Source organism: Acinonyx jubatus, chromosome D3 (genome assembly GCF_027475565.1).
Source record: "Acinonyx jubatus isolate Ajub_Pintada_27869175 chromosome D3, VMU_Ajub_asm_v1.0, whole genome shotgun sequence".
Classification (NCBI taxonomy): domain Eukaryota; kingdom Metazoa; phylum Chordata; class Mammalia; order Carnivora; family Felidae; genus Acinonyx; species Acinonyx jubatus.
In genome coordinates, this window is record NC_069392.1 from 1,942,090 (window position 1) to 1,962,284 (window position 20,195).

The window sequence follows — 20,195 nt, forward strand, 5'->3', positions numbered from 1 at the left end:
GGGGAGGGGCAGAGAGAGAGGGAGACACAGAATCGGAAACAGGCTCCAGGCTCTGAGCCATCCGCCCAGAGCCTGACGCGGGGCTCGAACTCACGGACCGCGAGATCGTGACCTGGCTGAAGTCGGACGCTTAACCGACTGCGCCACCCAGGCGCCCCGTGAATGGAACTTTTATGTAGCCTCCAAAAAATTGGGTGAACGAGCCAGTGCTGTTTCCTTCCCGTGAGTTTCCTTTTCTGCAGTCAACTCTTCCAAGTGAGGTGCAGAGAGGTGATGTCATGAGCGAAGGGGTCATTTGGTGGTGGAAAGTAGAAGATGGGAAGATGTAGGCAAAGGTGGTCGTGCTTTCAATAGGGAAGGGACCACCTTTTTGAGCCGTGATTGTGTGCGGGGGAGTGTGCTTAGTGTTCCGGGACAATTACTGCACTTAAATCTCCACACCGTCTGATCGTGTAGACATCTTTACATCCTCAGACCTCAGAGAGCTGTGCAGCTGTCAGACAGCCTGCGCGAGGCCACACGGCTTATGAGGGGAAGGGCTAGAGGTTGTATTTAGGCAGTTTGACCTCAGAACCCATACTGCTCTCCCTATAGCCCCAATGTTTCTCCTACGATCCTCTGAGATATTGCTGCCTTTGTCTACCGTGGGGCACATAAGGTCTCCAAGGTCAGGACCCTGGTGTTATTGATGAGTACACCCATACCCTTCAGATCACCGGTGTTATGGGGAATATCCCCGAGGAGGCAATGTGACTGCTATATTGTCAAGCTCATTCCCATAGGTTGGGGAATCATTATTCCCAGAACAAAGCACCGTTGATATGGTGTGTTGGGAAGGCGTGTAGGGTTGCTTCCTTGTGTTTTATCACCATGGAAACAAGGTAGGTACCAAAGAGCGGAGAAGCTCCTGATGATGGAGAGGAAGGGATGTTGACTGAAACATGGGACCTGAAAATAGCCAGGAGGAGCCTCCTTCCTGTGGGAAGTGTCTGAAACCACAGGACTCTGCCCTTTTCCTGTTGGGAGGGTGAATGGAGTGTAGAGGAGAGTCACCAGATCAGTTCCAGACGTGGGTGGCCTGCGGATATTGACTCACTGAGGAGTGAACGGAGGACAAACCTGAAGGACCAGGCAAACAAGAAAATTGCAGACTTGACTGGTGGAGGCTGATGAATTGCCAGGCACCTTCCACTGTGGCCATTAGTTGTCTCTATTGCCTCTTTCTTGTTCTTTTGGATGGATGTCATTCCTTCTGCTTCTCTGTGAGAACCCTCAACATACGTATTGAAGTCACTTTCAGATTGCTTTATTATTTTTATTTCCTCTGGTGTCAGTGCATCCTGATGACTGATTTTGTCACGTCTGTATAGTACTGTGAGTTTTTCTTTTAAATGTGTTTTGGCATTTCCATTTTCAGGTTTTTCTTTAATGGGGAGAATTACCCCCAATTTCTCTTTCTGTGCTCAGCCCCACTCTATCTTACCTCTCTGTAGTTACTAGGCTACACCCTGAATGCCTCCAGTCTCGAATTAGGTTTGGTGACTGGTAGCTCACAGTTCTTAGTAGGTGATACGAGGGCGTAACACAGTGCACACACTGAGCCAGCGGGCCTGCTCCCTCTCTGTCTCTGGGTGTGTTACCTTACATAAGCTGGAACTCTGGGCAGACGTCACTTATATTCAGCTTTCTTTGGGGTCTGGGGCTGGACCGGCCTCAGGGCGGGTGGTAAGCTTTGCTCAGATATCTTGCCTCATGCATGAAATTCCAGTCCCACATACACTGAAAACAAGTAAACAAACAAACAAACAAAACTTGGACTCCCAATTCTGTGCCTGAGAATCTGGCCTGAGTGTCCCACTCACCATGGGTGTTCCAGTTATTTGTAGTCCTCATAGATTTTTTTTTTTACCCCATTTTTGAGCAGGACAAAGCCTTTCAGATCTCCTCTAATGTTATTTTGGCAATGTGTTTGGACCGGTGTTTGTGAGGAAAGGGTCAGTTCAAAGCTTTACTTACCAAGATTGCCTTGTTAGGATGCAAACGTGCAATACAGGTCAATGTGCCACATACTGTGGGTGATTTATCCGCTGGGAATCTCACTACACCCTTAATATATATTATTTTATTATAATCTTATAACGTCATGTGGAGGAGTGTTACTCCCATTTTATAGAGTAGGACACTCATGGCTCAGAAAGAGGAAGGAAGCCGCTCTCACATCACACGGTGTTTGCAGAACCACCTCTTATCCAGGGGCTAACTTCCTAATCAGAAACCTCAGCTACCATGCTCTGCCGTGTCCCTGAAGTTGGGGAGTCATCTCATGACGCCCTTTCCTTCTGTCCTAGGAAAAGGAACTGAAGGATGCCATCCAGGGGAAGCACCACCTGAGACCCCACTATGCAGGCCTTCCCGCACGGGGCTGGCAGCCTCACAAGGTAATTGGAAGCGGGGTGGCAGGGAGGGGTCTTGGGGAAGGAGGGGCGGGGGAGAGGGAATCACCCAACTCCACCCAGTGCGTGGGTGGCCAGTTCCTGGGTCGCATCCCTTTTATTCCTCCGTGCGATGCCCGTACCCAGCACTTAGCGGCATCTCATTCACCGTCCACTAGTTGTCTCCACGTGGAAGTCTGTTGGGATCATACCCTTAACAACGAGCCCAGAGCAAACCAGTTGGGGTCCCTCAAACCTGCCCACACCAGGTCCCCCCCCGCCAGCCCCCTGCCGGCTTCTCTCAGCCCAGCAGATGGAAGGTACCACCCACACGACTGCCCAGGACAAGGTGCTAGGCGCCACCCGGATCCTTCCGTCACCTCACGCCTACATCCCGCGCGCCAACAAGCCACGTCAGAACTTCCTCCCCGTCACAGCCTCCAGGCCACCGCTTTCTCCTGCTGCTATTGTCCCCTAAGTGGCCCATCGCCCTTCTGATCATCCTAGGTCATTTTCTGGCAGCAGCTAGACTGGTCTAGTGACAGGACCAGGTGACGTGGCTCCTCTGAGCAAACTTCCGATGCCTCCCATAAACGGCAGCGGCAGTCCTTCCCATGGTGCCATCTTGGTCAACCTTACCAGCCACCCCACCTCTGGCTCATCAAGTTCTGGCCACTCCGAACCTTCTGTTCGTCAGACCACCAAGCTTGTCTCAGCGCTGGATAATTTTCCCTGCTAAGAATTCTACTTCCTCGTCTCCAAATACCTGGCAGTTTCTGGGCATCCATTCCTAAGAGGTACCTTCTCGGCAACACCTCTATTGCTGCACATAGGTGGCCCTCTCTCCCCCCTCCTCTGGTCTTGGTGACCTCAGTGGGTTTGGTTTTCTCGTATCTCTTACCACGTGGTCGATCACACGTCTTCATTTCTGTGTCCGCCTGTCTTCCTGCGACGAGAACGCCAGCTCCAAGGGAGCACAGGCCGTTGCTGTCACATCCAGCAGTGTTTCTCCAGCACCAGCAACAGTGCACACAGTAGGTGCTCAAAGAGTATTTGTTGACGATTGGCAGTCTGCAGCTGCTAATTTCACAGGTGTACTAACATGTATTTCAAAGAACGGAGTTCTAACAGTTCACAAAAAAATTAGAGCTTTCTTGATTTGACACTTACTTTTCTGCCTTCCAGTTGGCCAATTTTTTTTTAAAAGATATGCTTTTCAGAAAATAAGTGTTAGCAAGGATGTGGAGAAGTTGGAACCCTCGTGCGCCATTGATGGGAATGGAAAACGGTACAGCTGTTGTGGAAAACAGGACGGTGATTTCTTAAACAATGAAAAATAGAACGACCAGATGATCCAATACTTCTGCTTCTGGGTATATATCCAAAAGAACCGAAAGCGGGGTCTTGAAGAGATATTTGTGTAGCGGTGTTCACAGCAGCACCATTTGCCCTGGCGAAAATGTGGAAGCAACCCAAGGGTCCGTCACCAGACACACGCATCGACAAAATGCGGTCTCTATTACAACGGAATACCATTCCGCCTTAAAAAGAAGGAAATTCTGACACCTGCCACAACCCGGATGAGCCTGGAGGACACGGTGCTTAATGAGATGAGCCAGTCATAGAAGACAGATACTGTATGGTCCCACTCAGGTCCCCAGAAATTCAGGAACCCAGATCCCCAGAGTCAGAGAGTAAAAGGGCGGGAGCCAAGGGCTGGAAACGGAGGGTTAGTGTTTGATGGGGACAGAGTCTCGGTTTGGGGAAGATGAAAAGAATTCTGGAGACGGATGGAGGGATGACTGCACAGCAGTGTGGATGTATCTCGTGCCACTGAGCCGTACTTAGGAATGGTTAAGATGGTTCAGCTCTACGGGCTGTGCGTTTTACCACTGTTCTCAAAAAGACGTGTGCTCAGTGCATCCCAGCTTTCCAAGTAGTCCCCGTCCCCTCATATTCCCACTGGCCCCCACTCTCTCTGCCCTCTTTCTTTCCAAACCTCTCGGGAAAGACTCTGACAAACTCACTCGCGCTGAGGCGTGAATGCTGAATGAGGCTCAGCGGCCCCCTCTGCCCAGGAGTATGTCTATTTCAACAGGAACGGCCGTGTAACATAATGGTGGTGTTTCAGGCAGCAGAGGCAGGCTGAGAGCAGGGTGGTGGGACCTGGCTGTAGGGAGGACTGAACTTGGGGTGGCTTTCTCGTGCACTTGTGTCTCCTCCTAAGCGGGGCTCCTGTGCCTGGAGAGGTGATTCCAGCTTTGGAGGGGCTCAGAGAGACAGAGCAGGAGCGGGGACGATGGTACTTCCTGGAGGCATCGGGCCAAGCCAGTGCTGGTCAGTAATGGGTTAGAGACCTGGTTCTTGGCGTCACCGTCCAGGCAAGGGCTCCTGTCCGGGACCTGGCTAGATGGCTGTGCTGATGGGCCACCCTGGTCATCCTAGGGGATCCTCACAGTGTCCAACACTTTTTCACAGAAGGTTGGAAACGTCTTCCTGGGCTGCATCCCCGCCTTGACTTTTTACACAAGGCTGCTGGGCACAGACGAGAGCTTACATTCCTTCCAGCTTTGCAGAGGTGTGTGAGGGCGCCCAGTGACTCACCAGCACAGACAGGAATAGCAGAGCTTTGAGAGAGAAGGCAGGGAGACTGGCAGGGCCAGGCAGCCCTGTCCTGCCCCTCTGCCAGCTTTGCAGGCTCAGTGCTAGTTCAGAGTGCCTGGGCTGGCTGTCTGAGATGGGGGTGGGGGTGGCGGTGGAGGGGGGATGGGAGGGGTGAGGGGGATGGGTTGGAGGTTGATAGGGGATGGAGAGGGACCGAGGGAGGGAGAAGGCCTGGGAAACCGCAGTTCTCACAAGACCGTCCTTGGAGCCTGGGTGTGTGTCCGGCGTAAGCAGGGGAGGTGGAAGGGACCGGGTTGGTTAAATGATGCCAAAATAAGTATTCAACCCCAGCACCAGACTCATGGGTGGGGGAGCTGTCCCTGTGACCCTGCAGAAACCCTCCTGGTTCTCGGGACGATACCTGGAAATTCCCAATTCCCCCATCTGATCCTGGCCTGGGTTTGCAATGCGCTTCTCAGGATCCCCGATTAAGAAAGCAGTAGTAATGACCCGAGCTCTTAATTGTGGAAGCAGAAAGATGCATCGTCACTGTCGTCCCCGGAGCCTGCCCAGAAATGATTGCCTCTCGGGTGCAAAATCTGACGTGGGCTTCTTGGGAAAACCGGGTTGAATATCGGATTGGGGCAGGCAGCCCTGTGCAAGGAAACGAATGAGCTGGGAATCCAGGGCACGGGGCACAGAATGTGTTCAAGGTCCTTTACGCTGGCAAACCCGACTTTTCCCTGATTAGAGAAAAATAATTCAGATTTCCCATTTGCCTTGGTCCAAGGGGGCCTATGAAACTCCCCCCCCAAACTGGGCAGCTGTTCCTGGGGCCAGTGGGAGGTTCGGGCGCATTCCCAGGGCATCACCAGATGCCTCAGGCTGCACTTCCCCCTGGTGCCACTGGTCTGCCCCCAGGCCTGTGTTCTGAAATGGAAATGAGTCAACTGGCTGAATCTGGTGCCCCAGGTGTTAAGGGGCTGCATCTGTGTGCAGTGGGACAGTCCCAGGGCAGCGTGGAAACCTGGTATCCCCTGCGTCCTGCAGCCAAGTTCTGGGCAGGAGGTGAAGTCCATGACCTATGAACCCATCACCCGTGAACTCCGCTTATCTCCTGGCCAGAAATCTGAGGGTGGCGGGAATTCTGGGTCCAGTTATGAATCACTGGTACGAACAACAGTCATCCTACTTACTAGCTGTTCTCACTCTTCGTCTAGTAAGAGAAAATTATGGGTGTTGATAAGGACAACACCTGTAGACATCCGCGGTTTGTGAGGCGAAGAGCCCTGGCTGGAAAGAGAGGGCCCTGGCCCGGGCGGGGGTCACACCTGAATATCATCCGTTTTTCCTCAGAACAAAATCTGCTAGGAGTGAGCACATTGTTAGATTTCCATTTGACCAGAACAAAAGAAGAACCGTCCGGGCTCCCGACTTTGAACATCTCAGAACCTTTCCCAATGCGTTTCTTTGTTTTTTTGTGGGGTCGTAGTTTCTGTGTCTTAGTGAAAAGCCCTTTATGTCCTTTCTGCTATTCTGAGAACTCTTTCTCCGCGCCTGGCTCTGTTCCCAGGAGCACGTTCTTGTCCAAGCGCAGGGACGTGGGGGGGATGTGGGTCGGCCCCGGGAGAGCTCTCTGCCTGTGGGAGTGCCCGGCTTTGAGCTAGACGGCAGGCAGCAGGGACCAGGGAAGTGGTAGGCCAGGGGGCTAGTCCACGGAGGCTTCTGGAACCATCAAGGGCTGGGAAGGCCCACTGGGCAGCGTGGTGAGGCCTCAGGCTCCAGCCCCACGTACCCCCCCAGCCAGCTGACATTTACGGTGTTTTTTGTTTGGAGGCATCTGTTTCCAGGCGGGATCAGCTGCTACCGAACCAGAAAGAATGACGCCCTCTCTGGGTTTGTCAGCTGGGATTCTTTCCAGCTGCCTGTAGCAGGCACCCAAGCTTGGTGGCATAAACACCCGGGGGGCATTATCGCTCTCATGCAGGAAGATGTGAGGAGCCCGGGGCAGAGGCGGCTGCGGAGACGCAAGAGGGCCGGGCTCTGCTCCTCCCCAGTGCCATCGTGCTGGGGCCGTGATGTGTCATCTCCACGACAGGGTGGCTACTCCGTCCCTCAGCATCACTTCCTCGCTGGAGCTGGAAGAGGAGGAGCAGACCGAGCCTCTCTCAGGAAGCGCTGTGTTCAGGAAGGGTCACCGTCCCCCAGAGATTTCTGCTCAGTGTCATGTGGTGTCTCCACTGGGGGGCCTGGCGGGGAAGAGACTGCACCCCCAAGGCTGTTCACACAGGTGTGGCCAGTAGGGGAGCTGGCAGCCGGCCCCAGCCGAGGCCTCGGTGCTGGGGACAGACAGGAGATTGTCAGGCAAAGGCATCTTCCAGGGGACAGCTTGGTGTTTGCGGTTTCTGAGACGCTTTTTAGCTTACCGTCGCCTTTGTTCTCCTTCTTTGGTTGTGGGGCCTCTGGAGCCAGGCTGCCTGGGGTCAGAAGTCCTAAAGCGAAGGTGTGGGCAGGCCGCACTCTTCCTGGAGGCTCTAAGGGAGAAGACGTTTCCTCACCGTTTCCGGCTTCTGGAGGCGCCCCCACCCCTTGGCTTGTGGGCCCTTCCTCCACCAAAGCCAGAACAGCGTCTTCAAAATCTCCCTTTTAGACGCTGCTGCTCCTGCTTCCCTCCTGTAAGGACCCGTGTGATCCCACCGGTCCACCTGGACTGTCGGGGACGAGGCCTGGACACTCAGTCACCTCTGCAAAGTCCCTTCTGCTGTGTAAGGTTCCAGGGACTTGGGTGTGGACAGCCTGCTGCAATCTTCAGTCACGCCTTTGCTTACCTCCCCTCCCTACCAACAGACCCTCTTGCCCTCCTCGGAAAGACCAGAGCGATGCCCTTAATCATTCTGGTAAACGTACGGGGGAGACTCTGGTCAGTTTTAGGTGCGAGAAATACCGATCCTGGCGTGAGATGAGGTCTGTGACAGAATCAATGCCAACCACTTCTAGAACCTTCTAGTTGTCCAGACGTCCCCTGCATTTTCTTCCTCGTCCATTTCAACTTTCCTTCAAAGCACCGACTTCCAGACCGATAAAACTTGTTCCCTCCCTCCCCCCAACGTTATCGCTTTCTCTCATGTTGCTGTAGTCCTCTGCACTATTTCCAGGAACCAAAGTACAGCATCCTGGCTCCACGTGGGGGGAGGGGGGGTTACGGCACACGCGGGCCTCGCACATCTGCCCCAACCTCATCTGCAGCATCCCGGCGGGAGGGCGGGGGTCTGGCGCCTGCCAGCAGGTTCCAGACGCACAGCTGGACTGTGACTGTCCCCAGGTTGGGGGCTGTCCATTGTCAACCACGGCCCCCGCTCAGCGCCCCTTGGGGCGTGATTCCCGACTGCCCCACGCTCTTGTGGGGACAGTTCACGTCGCCTTCCGCACGGGGAGCCCGAAACCCACCCCGGCTTCCCGACAGAGCAAACGTGCTTCTCGGAAACGCCTCACTCTTGGGGACTTTGAACCCTTCGTTCTGTGTCTCTACTGTGGGAACGTTGTTTTCTTTCGAGAATTAGTCCACTGGAGTCCCAGTAGGAACAGTTGGCCCCTTCAAGGTCGGGGACGGAGGAGATACTGCTCACAGAGCTGTGGGTGCGGCTCCGGGAACCAGGCGGGGTGGTGGGGGCAGAAGGCAGCGGCAGCCAGGCCGCTGAGTGAGCAGCCCCGGGGACCAGGGCAAGAGCGCAGGCTGTAGGCAGGGGGACACTGCGTCGGGTCCCCGGCACCGCCCAAGGTGCCGCGACTCGCGAGGGAGACTCGTGGGACTCCGTGTGCAGTCGCGCTCGTGGCCACGATTCATCACGGCGAAAGGATACGAAGTGCCGTCGGCGCAGGGAAAGCACGTGAGCAACACCCGGGGGCGGGCGGGCTCCAGCCTCCAGGAGTCACACGGGACGCGCTCCGTTCTAGCGGCACGTCGTCACGGCGCGTGCGAAGGGTCGCCGCGGGAAGCCCGGCAGGGACTCGGCGTCCAGGGTCATGGTCTCCCTGGCGCGTCCCAGAGCCCCGCCCCCTTGGGGGGGGGGTCAGCAGTAACCACGTGGTTTGTGCAGAGTCTGGACACAGGGAGGCCCTCCCATCGGTGAGAAACGGGGGCGGTCCTCCTGCAATCCACATTCCCAGCCGCCAGCCACCGGCCAGCCTGGCCAGCAGGCCCTTTCCAGGGACAGCAGTGTCAGGCCTGCAGACAGAACTCTGTGTCTGAACAGCCCTAGCCGTGGTGGCGAGGGCGTTAACCCCAGCCTGTCTCTTCTCCAGCCCCCGACTTCCTGCTGGCATCTCCCGCGGCCAAACTTCACTAGGAAACGGACAAGCTGGGAGAGCAGCGATGGGCGTGTGGGTGGCCAGCAGACCTGGATGGACCAGCAGAACTGATTTCCCCGGGAACACAGCCACCTTGCATTTGACCGTCTTCCCCTGATGCCTTTCCATTCCTGGAACCCTGGCTGTGCCAGGCAGCCTTCCAGGCACTGGGGACAGAGAACTGGGTCACAGGGACAAGTCCTGTGCAACTGGGACTTAGACTCTAACAAGGAGCCACCGCAGGGAAATGTAAACAGCTACGCAGGATCATTCCAGATAGTGAGACAAATCACGGCAAAGCACTGAGGGTGCTGGGGGCAGACGAGGGGAGGAGCGTTTTGTTATCTCAAGCATGGTGGGAGGGCCTGATGAGGAAGTGGCATAAATGATGAGCAGGAGCCAGACCCACCAGGATCTGGGGTGGAGGGAGGGGTGGGTAGGGGCTTGCTGTGGTGCAGGCAGCAGGTGCAAAGGCCCTGGGGTGGGTGGGACTGAGTTTGGCTTGTTTACAGGACAGTTGGAGCATGAGAGTGGTGGTAATGGGGCCTCAGGTGAGAACGGAGAGCTGGCGGGTCAGAGGCTGCAGAAGCATGCCGACCGGCCAGGAGTCTGGATCCGGTTCTCATTTCCACGGCAGCTATGGGACATCTCAGTCGGAGAGAGGCAAGCCTTGAGTTACATCTGGGCCTGTGCTGGCTGCCATGGGAGACTGGCCTTAGAGCACTGGACGTAACTCACGGGTCACAATTTCTTGATGAGTCAGAACATGGGAAGTGGTGGTGTCACCAAGGCTGTGCCCCGGTGCTGGGGTTCAGGTGTGAGTTCTGTTTAGTTCCATTAGGTCCCGACTTGTTCACCTGGTGCGTCTGAATTTTTTCCCTAAGCTCGCGGCCTGACGCTTCATGCTGTCACAAAACGGCACGAGAACACTCCTGTGAATCAGACCTCTGTACGACCTCTTAATAACAGCCTCCCCGTGACCCTGTGCCGTTCAGGAGCTCCAAGTGGGTGCCTTTCTTTCTCCTGGTGTCACGGAGATTGTTAGGTTAAACGCACACGCTGCACAGAGGGCGTGTGAAACGGAAAGGACCTCTTTTAAAGCTGACAAATACGACCTTGTGACAGCCTGTCATCGAAGCCCTAATTCATGCTGTAACATCTGGGGAGGAGGGAAAGAAACGAAAAGGCCGCGTTTCGGTTCAAGTATGCCGCACAATGAAAATTAATGGGGAATAAACCAAGGTATCTTCCCTCATCATGGCATGTCCTTCCTGGTTTCCAAAAAGCTACAGGAGAGATTGAGAGTAAGTGGTGCCCTCCATACCCCCCCCCCCCGCCCCAAGTAAATTCAAAACTTGGTTCTCAGGGGGTCTGTGGTCTGAGACTGGACCTGGTGTCTGAGGTTCTTAGAGCATCCATCATCATAAAGCACACAGAGCCTTGTGGCCATTTTTGTCCACTTGTAAAACAAAAGTGGAATTTTCAGACAAAAGAATTCGTATCCTGAACAATTTGGGTAACGCTTTGTATCTGTTAGGGGTGTCTGTTCAAAGGAACAGAAAATGATTCAGCTTGGTGTAAGCAGACAAAAGGAATTGGGCTGTGTGACTGGATAAGAAAATATTAGCTTCAGGCACAGCTTGATCTAGGTGCTCAAATTATGGCATCAGGATCCTGCTTCTCTCTCTGCTTCTTTTGGCTGTCTTGTTGGCTCTGTTCTCAGATGGACTCTCCCTTCCTGATGGCAACTGGGGCTCCAGACCCATCCTTTTGTCTTCAACTTTCCTAGTCCGGGGGGCAAAAGAGGAAGTGTCTTCCCAGGCTTCCATACCAGTCCGGTGTCTCATTCTCCACGGATGCAACGGGGTCTCGTGGCCCTTCCAACCAGTCGCTGTATCAGGGGGTGGGATAGCACTGATTGGCCAGGCCCGGGTCACATTCCCATTACTCCTGAGCCGGTCACTGTCACTGTGGTGGGGAGGCAGGAGGAAGAGGGATGTTGTGTGCTAATTCTCCAGCCTGGGGCACATGCGTTCACCTGATGGGGCTGGACCCGCCACGAAGTCCGTGATCCAGGGTGAGGGAGGGGAAGGCTCCCTGAAAAGTCACAGAGGAGAAAGTGGCAGACGCCAGCTGACGACAAACCCCACAGATGGGGTGCATGTTACAAACGGCCCCCCTCTCTCTCCCCCTGCTACTTGTAGGTGAAAACAGAGCATGCCTGGCTCCAGCACGTGCTCGCCATAGTGACCAGAGAACGCGATTTGGCCGTGAAGGAGAAACGCCAGCTCCAAGCCAAGCTGGAGAACCTAGAACAGGTCCTAAAGGTAGGAGGGGACCCTCTGCCTCCCTTAGGGTCAGCGCGAGGGACGAGGCTGAGGAGCGGAAGGCGGATGAAACCCTGTTTGAAGCCATCATCCAAATTCAGGGCTCTCGGGGCTGTTTTTACCCTTTCCATGGCATCAAGAGCGATAAATAAAAAAATTCAAATGTTTCTGGAAGCGGTCCCGTGAAACCAATGACGCATTCCCATTTCTTAGGATGCTAAACACAGCTGAGCGAGAGACACCAGGCGGGGCTCTGAGCAGAAATGGAGCTTCCTCGCGGTGAGGACCAGGGGCGTCTACGCCGGTCCCAAACTTCGTGAATTTTAAGCTGCTCCCCAGAGGTTGAATGACTTTTGTTATAAAGAGAACAGCTAAGTCGGAAAATGGCTTCATCGGGGTGCAGGGAACTGGACAGTCCTCGTGCATTTCTGACGCACTGGGCACCCCGTCAATGTTTAACGGGAGTGGGGGGGGGGGTTGCTACCGATGGTGCGGAGTGAAGCTCAATGAATTCTCATTGAAGAAAAGTGTTATAAAACGTAAAAGAATAAACTAGTCCTCACCTGCGGTCCTGCAATGTGGCACCTCCGTGGCCTGGGTCCTTTGTGGTTCCCATGCCACGCCCAGCACCCACTGCCCCTGCCCCCAATCAAGAAGGGATTGTAATTCTGTCTAGGGCCCCATCTGGGGAAGCAGTTGGATCTCCAAGGGAAGCAGATTGGTGGCTGGGAGGGACTGGGGTGAGGTGGGAAATGGGGAGCGGCTGCTTTTCTTTCGGGGTGACAGAATGTGCTGGAATTTGTGTGACGGTTACCCACCCTCGCGAATTTACCGAAACCCCTGCTCTGTACGCGTCCGAGGGTGAGCTTGATGGTGTGGGAGCGCTGTCTCACCTAAAGGTAGAGATGGCTGGGGGCTCAGTGGGTTAAGCTCTGGGTGTCCGCTCAAGTCATGACCTCGCGGTTTGTGAGTTCGAGCCCCACACCAGGCTCTGTGCTGACAGCTTGGAGCTTGCTTGGGATTCTCTCTCTGCCCCTCCCGTGCTCACACACTCTCTCAAAAAAAAAAAAAAAAAAAAAAAAAAAGAGAGACGGCCTGCTCGCCGGTGGTCATGAGGGGTAACCCAGCTGCATATGTGGCTGTCAGCCTGTGCCCACCTCGCCTTCCCTGAAGGACGGGGGGCCGGGCTGGCTCGGACCTCCGGCCTCCCACCATGTGTCGTACGTCGAGAGCATCACCCTGGACAGACGAGGCCCTGCCGGGCAGTCGTTCATCTCCACAGCGCAGACTACAGCCTGAGGTCTCTGAAGCCACGAGGCGTGCTCTGTCCCACTCTGCCTTTGGTGCCGGACAAAGTCGGTGTTGGGTGAACCCCGTGGCGGCTGGGCTGGGAATCCCCGGCCATGCCCTGGGGCTCTGCCAACAGCCTGCTGGATTGGCGTCGTCGTGAAGGGTAGTGCAGAGCAGCGGTTCTCAGCAGGGGTGACTTTGCCGCCCAGGGGACGTCTGGCGGTCTGGAGGCGTTTGTGATTGACGCGACTGGGGAGGGGGCTCTCGGTGTCCAGCAGGCATGGACCCCCACGAGCACAGGGCAGGCACAGGTGGACGGTTCTGGGTCTCGACAGCAGCGTGGAGCCCGCCGCCCTTCCCGCCTGAGCCCGGGCTGAACCTCGGCACAAGGGCCTTGCACACATGTACGTGTCCCGGTTCTGTCCCTCGTCCCGTCCCTCGTCCCTACAAACAGCCCTCAGTTTGGCGGCCCTGCCTGTCGGCCCTGCTTGCCGGCGAGTCCACGCTGTATGCTCGCGTGTACGCCCAACGTGACGGTGTGTCGGCCCTGCGTGCGGGCGCGGTCCCCCTGCGTGCGGGCGCGGTCGCCCTGCGTGTGGGCGTGTCGGCCCTGCGTGCCGGCCCTCCGTGCCGGCGTGTCCACCCTGCGTGACGGCATGTTGGCACTGGTGTGGGCGTGGTCGCCCTGCGTGTGGGCGTGGCCGCCCTGCGTGACGGCGTGGCCGCCCTGCGTGTGGGCGCGGCCGCCCTGCGTGTGGGCGTGTCGGCCCTGCGTGTGGGCGTGTCGGCCCTGCGTGCCGGCGTGTCCGCCCTGCGGGTGGGCGTGTCCGCCCTGCGTGATGGCGTGTCCGCCCTGCGTGCCTGCGTGCCTGCGTGTCGGCCCTGCGTGTGGACGTGTACGCCCTGCGTGTGGGCGTGTCGGCCCTGCGTGTGGGCGTGTCGGCCCTGCGTGTGGACGTGTACGCCCTGCGTGCCTGCGTGTCGCCCCTGCGTGTGGGCGTGGCCGCCCTGTGCGTTGTGAATTGCCGTGTTCCTATCAGGGGAAAGGGATGGATTCGCGCATCTCAGCGGCGAGTGTGTGGACGAGACGCACGGCAGATCCCAAGCCCACGAGTTACGTGACAACTGCGTCCCCCGTTCACCCCCAAGTGTCGACGGAGCACTGACCTCGTCCCACCTTCCAGGCCGCGGGGACACGGCAGCCGGCAGGGTGGCGCTAACAGAGAGCGTCGAGAGCGGCGTAGGTGATAGGCCGTCAGGCGGCGGTGAGTGCTCTGAAGGGAAACGGGTCAGGGTGCAGGAGCGGGAAGGGATGTGGTGGCCCTGCGGGGTGGCCTCTCCCGGACGTCTCGCTGCGCGGAGGGCCTTGTCAGTGCTCAGGGGAGGAGCGCTACGGGCGTTGGGGAGCACACAGGGCCTGGCGGCCGCCGCTGGACACGCACCGGGATCGGCGGGACGGCGCGCAGACGGTGGGGGAGGGGCAGGCGGCGGAAATGACCCGACTGGGGTCAGCTGGGGCAGAGGCCTCCAGGCCGAAGCAGAATTCCAAGATAACGGAACGTGTCCTGAGGGTCGTCAGACACTGTATCGGTCACGTATTGTCGCAGTACTGCCGGGCCGCAAAGCACCCTAAGGCCTGTGGCTGGGAACAGCCCCTCGCGTTGCTCATGAGTCTGTGGGTTGGCTACGCGGTGCGTGTCCTCTTGGCCGCAGTGGCTGAACACTTCCCTGCGGCCGGCCGGCCCTCGGCTGGTATCTGCTGGCTCCGGGCGGTGACCGGCTCCGTGCCTGGTTGCTCCGTCCTCCGGTGGGCTCCCTCCGGCTCCCGATCGCCGCGTAATCATGCACGTTGCCAGGGGCGGAGTAACAGCCAGGCTCTGGGGCTGTGCCGTCCCCAGCCAAGCTCGTGGGCTCAGGGCAGGACAGCGTTGGGGCACACTGCGTGGGCAGCTCACCGCAGAGGCCAGCAGCGTGTTGGCGGGTGACAGAGTGCATCTGCTGTCCCGTTTGTGAAGGGGTCCCTCCTGTGGCCATGCGAAGCCTGGCGTGAGTCGCGGGAGATGGATGGGGAGCCGCCCTCCAGCCCGCCGGAAGGGCGGCCTCCCCCGGGGGGCGCAGGGCAGAGCCAGAGGTGGGTTTCCGAGGTAAAGTCAGACCTCACGAGGGCCTGGATGTGGGGCGGGACAGACCGGGTGGCAAGGACGCAGCACACCGGCGATGGGGCTGGGCGTGTGTTGGAGATGGGGTGCCCGGTCGCCGTGGGATCCTTTGTGCGGAAGAACCCCGTGGCCTCACTCCAGAGACCATGCTGCTGATCGTCCAGAAGGCGGCTCCATTCAGTTACAGATGACGCACGTGGCAAAAACAGTTCACTGGGGTTCGAGTGTGATGCTCGGACGTCACTGTTGGCACCTTGTCACCTGACCACCTGCTGGTCCCAGTCGGCTCGTGCCTGACGCCATCGTGAAAGCCCTCAAAGTGACGGGCGGCAGAGGGGACGTGCCGCTCGGTAAATGAGGCCCACTCGCTGGATGTTAGCGCGGTGTAGTTACGGGCCCTGGCTCCGTGCCCGGGGTGTCTCAACCGATGATTAGTCCGTCGGTCGCGTTCCTAAGTTGCCTCTTTTTGTTTCCAAAGATCACCGATCTTCCGCTGGCCTGGGCGCTGGTGATTCCGTCTAGCTGAAGGCGCCCGTGACTCTTCTCTGATGGGCTGTAATTGGCCGTGTACATCACGGGTCCACTGACACACGGCCCTTCCAGAGACCCGTCTGCCGTGCCAGGGGCTGCCTGGTAGCACAGGCCTCAAATGGCCAGAACAATACGACCCCGTGTGCCGATTGGAAGGGGAAACGGGTTTCGGGGTGCCTCAGACACTTCAAGAGCTCCTGCAATCGCCCTACTGAAAAACCCAGCGGGACCCACACCCAAGGACACACGCGTTCGTTCAGCGGTATTTAACGAGCACCTAATATGTGCCAAACACTCCGGGTGCTGGAGAAAAGGGACCTAAGTCCACACCCTCGATTCAGGCCAAGTTTATCAAGAAACTAATGTTTATGTCGGGTGGGGAGAAGAACGGGGGGTAAAGACGCAAATGCCCGTTTGTCTGCAGTGCTTGGGGAAGCTGCGTGATGCTGTGACATGTGGGCAGCGACCTGGGGGGAGGGAGGGAGGGAGGGAGTGTGCAGAGCAGGTACCGAGGCTGAGTCGGGTCGGTGCCTGACATGTGTGAGGAACGACAAGGGGCCCGAGTTGCAGAAATAGGAAGCAGATGAGGTCAGGGAGGCAGGGAAGAGCCAGGAAAGCTCAGGTCTTGAAGACTGAGCCACACTGGCCTCCTAGTGCTTCTCTGGGCACGCTCCATCCACCCCAGGGCATTTGCACTTGTGGTGCCTGTTGTGTGATGGCTTTTGTCCCGATCACCCACAAGGAGACGTTAGGTGCCATGTGGGCAGCTTCCCTGTCTTTTCTGCTCATCAGTGAATGCCCGGTGCCCACGCAGGCATAGAGAAGCCACATAGTGAGCGTGGGCTGAGTCACACACGGGCATGGGATATTCTTAAGTCTGCCCAGTGGAACTGGTCACTTGCAAGCGACCTGCTCACAATGGCCAACAGTGTGAGGCCCTCAGCTTTCGGAGGCCTTCAGGTGTGCCCTCCCTGTGTTATCCCCCAGAGCCCATTCTCCACACGGCAGCCACAGCCATGTTGGCAAAAGAACACAAGACTGCTGTTTACACCTAGCAAATGCTTCTTCTTGCCCAGAGATTAAAATCTGGACTCTTACTACAGACCCCAGCCTCTGTCCCCCCACCTAGTCCTTTACCCCTGCTCCTATCCAGACCCCCTTCACCCTGTGCCTACCCATGCTGGTCTTCTCTGTCTTTCTGGAACATACGACACCTGTTTCCACCTCAGGACCTTTGCACTTGCTGTTTGGAATGCTGCTTCCCTCAGCACTTTGTTTCTGTCTCGGTCTCGTGTCCCTTCCTTGGTGATTCTTCTCCCGACCCTCTTCTCCACAGGAGCTACTGTCCTGCCCGTCACCACCGCGTTGCCTGATTACGTTTTCTTCAAGACACCCCGTCTTGTTTGTTGTGTTTACTTGCGTGCTGTTGGTTTTCCCTCCCAAAAGTAGCACACTCGAGAGAGCCTGTTTCAGTGCCTAGGACAAGATCTGGCATATGGTGGGCACGCAGTAAATACCAGTCGATTGAGTAGATCGGTGAACGAGTGAATGCGGTGTGAGCGTCCCTGTTGCCAACGCTCTCTGTGCCGCGGGGGATAGCCGTGGACTTGAAGGCCGGCAGCCAAGGGAGCTTGTCGGGGCGGATTGCTTCTCTGGGGTTTGCAAGTGCTCTGCAAACACGCAGCCGCAAATCAAGCCCCATCTCCTCCTGGCACAGACAGAGCGTCTCCAAGAGGACAAGACGCTGCAGCGCTCACGGCTCCTGGCCTGCGCGAGCCTGGCCGGGGGGCGGGGGGGGGGGGGTTGCGGTCTGACACGGACGCCCCGTGCTGAGCTCTGCGCCCGCATGGCCAGTGGTCCTGGCAAGCGTCTGACCTGGTGGCCAAAGGGAGCAAACCCACGTTTTCTTCCTCCAGCTTCTCAGGCTCTAGGATATTCTGCAAGAAGGCCTCGGTGTGTTCCACGTGGACTTCCCGTTGCCCGACGGTCACGGCCTTCTAGATCCTAGCGTGCCACCAGCTCCCGTGGAAAGGGAGAGCCGCTTGTGGCATCACGGTCACGCGTCCGGCCAGGCACAGCTGCCTCCGTCTTCTCTGGCTTCTGGTTCAGGGCCCGGGAGGTGGTTCTGTTTGTCAGACGGAACAGAGATGTCCCTCTGTAGTCAGGAGAGGACGGGAGTCCTGGCAGGGGACCGCGTCCTGTCCCAAGGAGAGCTCAACACAGACACCGCTGAGGAGCCACAAAGCAGGGAGGGACCACTGTCCCCCCTGAGAGGGCACGGCCACCGTCCCCTCCCAACCTGGGGGCAGTTCCTGGGGACGGGGCCGCAGCCGTGGAAACTGCAGGGCGGCCCAGTGGGGTGAGCGGTGTCCCCCACGGTCACGTCTGCTCAGAGGCTGGCTGGGGGACCCTGTCCGGGAAGAGGGCTCCGCAGGTGGAACCCAGCAAGATGAGACCACACGGGAGGAGGACGCAGCTCACCCGAGCCTGCCGTGTAGAAAAGGGGGTTTGGAGACACAGGCGTGGGAGGCACACTGCGGGAGGATGGGGCACAGACGGGAGTTACGAGGCCGAGGCTCGCCAAGGGCTGGTGGCTATCGGCAGAAGGGCCCTGCCCTGAGCCCCTGGGGGAGCCTGGCCCTGCCCACACCTGATTGCAGGCCCCTCCAGAAAGACTGCGGAGCGAGGCTGGGTTTTATCCTTCTTTTATTTTTTTTTTTAATTTTTTTTAATGTTTATTTTTGAGACAGAGATCGAGCACGAGCAGGGGAGGGGCAGAGAGAGAAAGGGAGACACAGAATCGGAGGCGGGCTCCAGGCTCCGAGCTGTCAGCACAGAGCCCGACGCGGGCCTCGAAGTCACGGACCGTGAGATCACGACCTGAGCCGAAGTCGGACGACCCACCGACTGAGCCACCCAGGCGCCCCCTATCCTTCTTTTAAAATCATGGCTTAGTCGAGGCTGTCCTGCACGCTCTTGGTCCGACACGCAGGACGCCCGTGGCACGTTCCCCGTGAGCCCGCTCAGTCTCCCTTCAGTGACTGGCCGGAATTCACGGCACCCTGTGCCAAGTCTGCAAGTTTGACCTGAGCGCGCAAAAATGTTTTTGATTAATTAAACTCAGCGTGTTACGGTTTATGATTCAAAGGAAAAGGGAAAAACCGTTGGGGGCCAGGTTTTGTTCTCGTGATCAACAGATTAGTCCATTTAAACGTAGGTAACCTAAGGCTCGTTTTGTTAATGAACAGCTGATTATCTGGGATTAATAAGTGATTCTCAGAGTAACAACTAATCTTCCTCATCCGCGGCTCCTTCCCCTTGCCCCTCCGTATCCGCGCACCTGCCCGTGGACATGCGTCCCTGGACCTGCTGCCGTTATCAGCTGTATTTAATGTTTTGTGGCTCCTTTTCTAAGTTCTGATTCTCAAACACCAATAATACCCTCCACGGTTTTTCTGCAACATGAGAATGATGTTTAGGGCTCCGTCTCCAGCAAAACCCTGGATGGGCCTGATCCAGACAGTGATAGTATTGTCTAGATGTTCAGACACTAGCCGCAAACAGGAAATTTGCTGCTCTGGAAGCTTCCCTGTCCACCTCCATCTCCGTGGGGAGGGGCTCTGCAAGCGGCCGCGTGCTCGCTGGCTGGTGGTGTGGACGCACACGTGTCCTGCCCCGTTCTGCACCAGCGAAAGGGATACTTCAGATCAGTGTGCCGTCTGTGAAAACTGAGTCAGGTCCACGCTAGTGGCCAAAATGTGTATTCAAGTGAGGGCTGCGCCATGCCGGTTTGCGTGCACACTGGACCGTGCCAGGGGGATTGCCTCATTTGCTCCAGATCTGCCTGCTTTCCTCACCTCTAACCACCCGGCCCGTGTACCCCTGCACCACAGAGATGCACACCAGGCAGGCTGCTGCCTCAATGAGCTTTCCCTGAAGCTGTGCTTGACTGGCGCCTTGTCATCCTGTGGGTCTCGGCCACACGTCACCTCCCACACCAGCTCGAGTAGAGTCTCTGTTCCCTCCTTCTCCCTCTGCACACCCCCCGGCCTGGCTACCAGCTTTTATCGGTCCCTGAAACTCTGACTTATTTGCTAGATTGCCTGTTTATTTCCTGCACCTTTCCTCCACTGTGGAACGTATGCTTCCCGAGAACAAAACTCATCTTTGACTTGTTCGTTAGCAGAACAAGTGTCCTGTAATTATTTTTGGCTAAATGAAAGCACGTATCCAGGAGGTAAAGCACGTCTCAGCAGGAGCCCACAGCCCCTAAAATGAGAAGTCCAGCCTCACTGATTCTCCGTTTTCCCTCCCACCCAGCTGCTGTGTCCAGAAGCACACAGCCCTTCTCCTTCATCCTGACCAGGCCACGGTCACACCAGCCTTCCTTTACCCTCACGCTCGCTTCGATTCTTTCTACCACGGGACCTTTGCACACACCATTCCCTGTGTATGGAATGCCTTGTTCCTACCCGTCCCCCAAACCTCCACTCATGGGTCACCTC

At 57.1% G+C, this 20,195-nt stretch overlaps 1 protein-coding gene across 22 annotated transcripts in view; it reads left to right on the forward strand.

The window, feature by feature from the left end:
• Positions 1-20,195, forward strand: part of RIMBP2 (RIMS binding protein 2) — a 218,550-nt gene that overhangs the window by 121,122 nt on the left and 77,233 nt on the right. For 18 of the 22 annotated variants that reach the window (XM_053206398.1, XM_053206400.1, XM_053206393.1 and 15 more), the window contains 2 exons: positions 2,349-2,438; positions 11,588-11,710. The exons of 1 other annotated variant lie outside the window; for it this stretch is intronic. Coding sequence is in view for 17 of the 21 variants with exons in the window: in XM_053206393.1 (XP_053062368.1) it covers positions 2,349-2,438; positions 11,588-11,710 (213 nt within the window). In the remaining 4 variants the exon portion in view is untranslated. Of the gene's footprint in view, positions 1-2,348; positions 2,439-2,939; positions 3,230-9,871; positions 10,688-11,587; positions 11,711-20,195 lie in introns of those variants that run through there. 3 more of the 22 variants (XM_053206397.1, XM_053206399.1, XM_053206394.1) reach the window with 2 other exon arrangements.